This window comes from Empidonax traillii, unplaced genomic scaffold (assembly GCF_003031625.1).
Source record: "Empidonax traillii isolate 1590-97213 ecotype Southwest subspecies unplaced genomic scaffold, ASM303162v1 scaffold4392:size20471, whole genome shotgun sequence".
NCBI classification, from domain to species: Eukaryota; Metazoa; Chordata; class Aves; order Passeriformes; family Tyrannidae; genus Empidonax; species Empidonax traillii.
Window position 1 is genome coordinate 19075 of NW_020959585.1, and position 1397 is coordinate 20471.

At 55.6% G+C, this 1397-nt stretch overlaps 1 protein-coding gene across 1 annotated transcript; it reads right to left on the reverse strand.

Annotated features, from left to right (window-relative positions):
- Nucleotides 1-461: 461 nt before the first annotated feature.
- On the reverse strand, nt 462-1326 carry LOC114072897 (zinc finger protein 154-like; the record flags this gene model as incomplete). The annotated part of the gene is made up of 1 exon (XM_027910722.1): nt 462-1326. A coding segment is annotated over one exon (738 nt), but the record flags the coding sequence as incomplete, so codon positions are not given.
- Nucleotides 1327-1397: the final 71 nt, after the last annotated feature.

The following is a 1397-nucleotide window of genomic DNA, read 5'->3' on the forward strand; positions in this document are numbered from 1 at the left end:
GGGCTGCTGAATCCAATCTCAGCCTTCGGCTATGCAAACTGTTCCAGTTCACAGGAATTACAGAGGTGGGACTGAACCACTTTTGTCCCCCAGGTTTTAAGGAGGCCAAATCAGATCTACTGATAGAAATGAATTATTTAGGGTTACAAATGATCAGACAAAAGATCTTCCTCAGAATTTTTTTACAATAGAAACACTAAAACTACCATTAGTACAGCATTAGATAGAACAGTGCTCTACACTAAAGCAATTATAGAAGCAATTCTACTCAAGCTGGCACCAAAGCAAGAATTATGAATTAGAGAGGGATGGAACTCCCCCAGACCAACGCTCGGGGGAAGATCTCTGCTCTCAACCTCCAGCAGTGACCTTGGGGGGTCCCAGCCAAGGCAGGAATCTCCACACACCCCCAAGAAGGGTTCTGTTGGCACAACCTGCCCCTGGCAAAGGGGACTGGCCCTTTCTGGTAGAAAGGGATGGACTGACAGTCACTGGACTCCAGGGGTTGCCTCACCATCAGGGGGGTCATTTGGGGAGGGAGCAGCGGCCGAAGCTCTTCTCGCAGTCAGGGCACTTGTAGGGCTTCCCTTACTGGTGGGTCCGTTGGTGTGTGGTCAAACTGGAGCTCTGGGTGAAGCTCTTCCCACACTCCCCACACTTGTAGGGCCTCTCCCCGGTGTGGATGCGCCGGTGGGTGACGAGGTTGCTGTTCTGTTTGAAGCCCTTCCCGCAGTCGGTGCAGCGGAAGGGCCTCTCCTCTGTGTGTATCCGCTCATGCAGGAGGAGATGTGAGCTGGTCTGAAACCTCTTTCCACATTGCAAGCACTTGTAGGGCCGTTCCCCAGTGTGGATGAGCTTGTGGTTGCGGAGGTTGGAGCTCTGCCTGAAGCTCTTCCCACATTCCCCACACGTGTAGGGCCGTTCCCCAGTGTGGATGTGCTGGTGTCGGATCAGGCTGGAGTTGTCCCCAAAGCTCTTCCCACATTCCCCACACGTGAAGGGCCGTTCCCCAGTGTGGATGTTCTGGTGTCGGATCAGGTTGGAGCTCTGCCTGAAGCTCTTCCCACATTGCCCACACGTGTAGGGCCGTGCCCCAGTGTGGATGTTCTGGTGTTGGATCAGGTTGGAGTTGCTCCTGAAGCTCTTCCCACATTCCCTACATGTGTAGGGCCGTTCCCCAGTGTGGATGTGCTGGTGTCTGAGGAGGGTGGAGCTCCAGCTGAAGCTCTTCCCACATTCCAAGCACCTGAAGGGCTTCTCCCTGCTGGGAGGCTGCTCAGGGACCACCAGCTCGGAGCTCCGGCTCAAGCTCCGGCCGCCTTCCCGGCACAGGACGGCTCTTTCCTCCTCACAGCTCCCTGGGCTGGCTTTGCAGCCCCTCCTCCGGGGGCATCTCC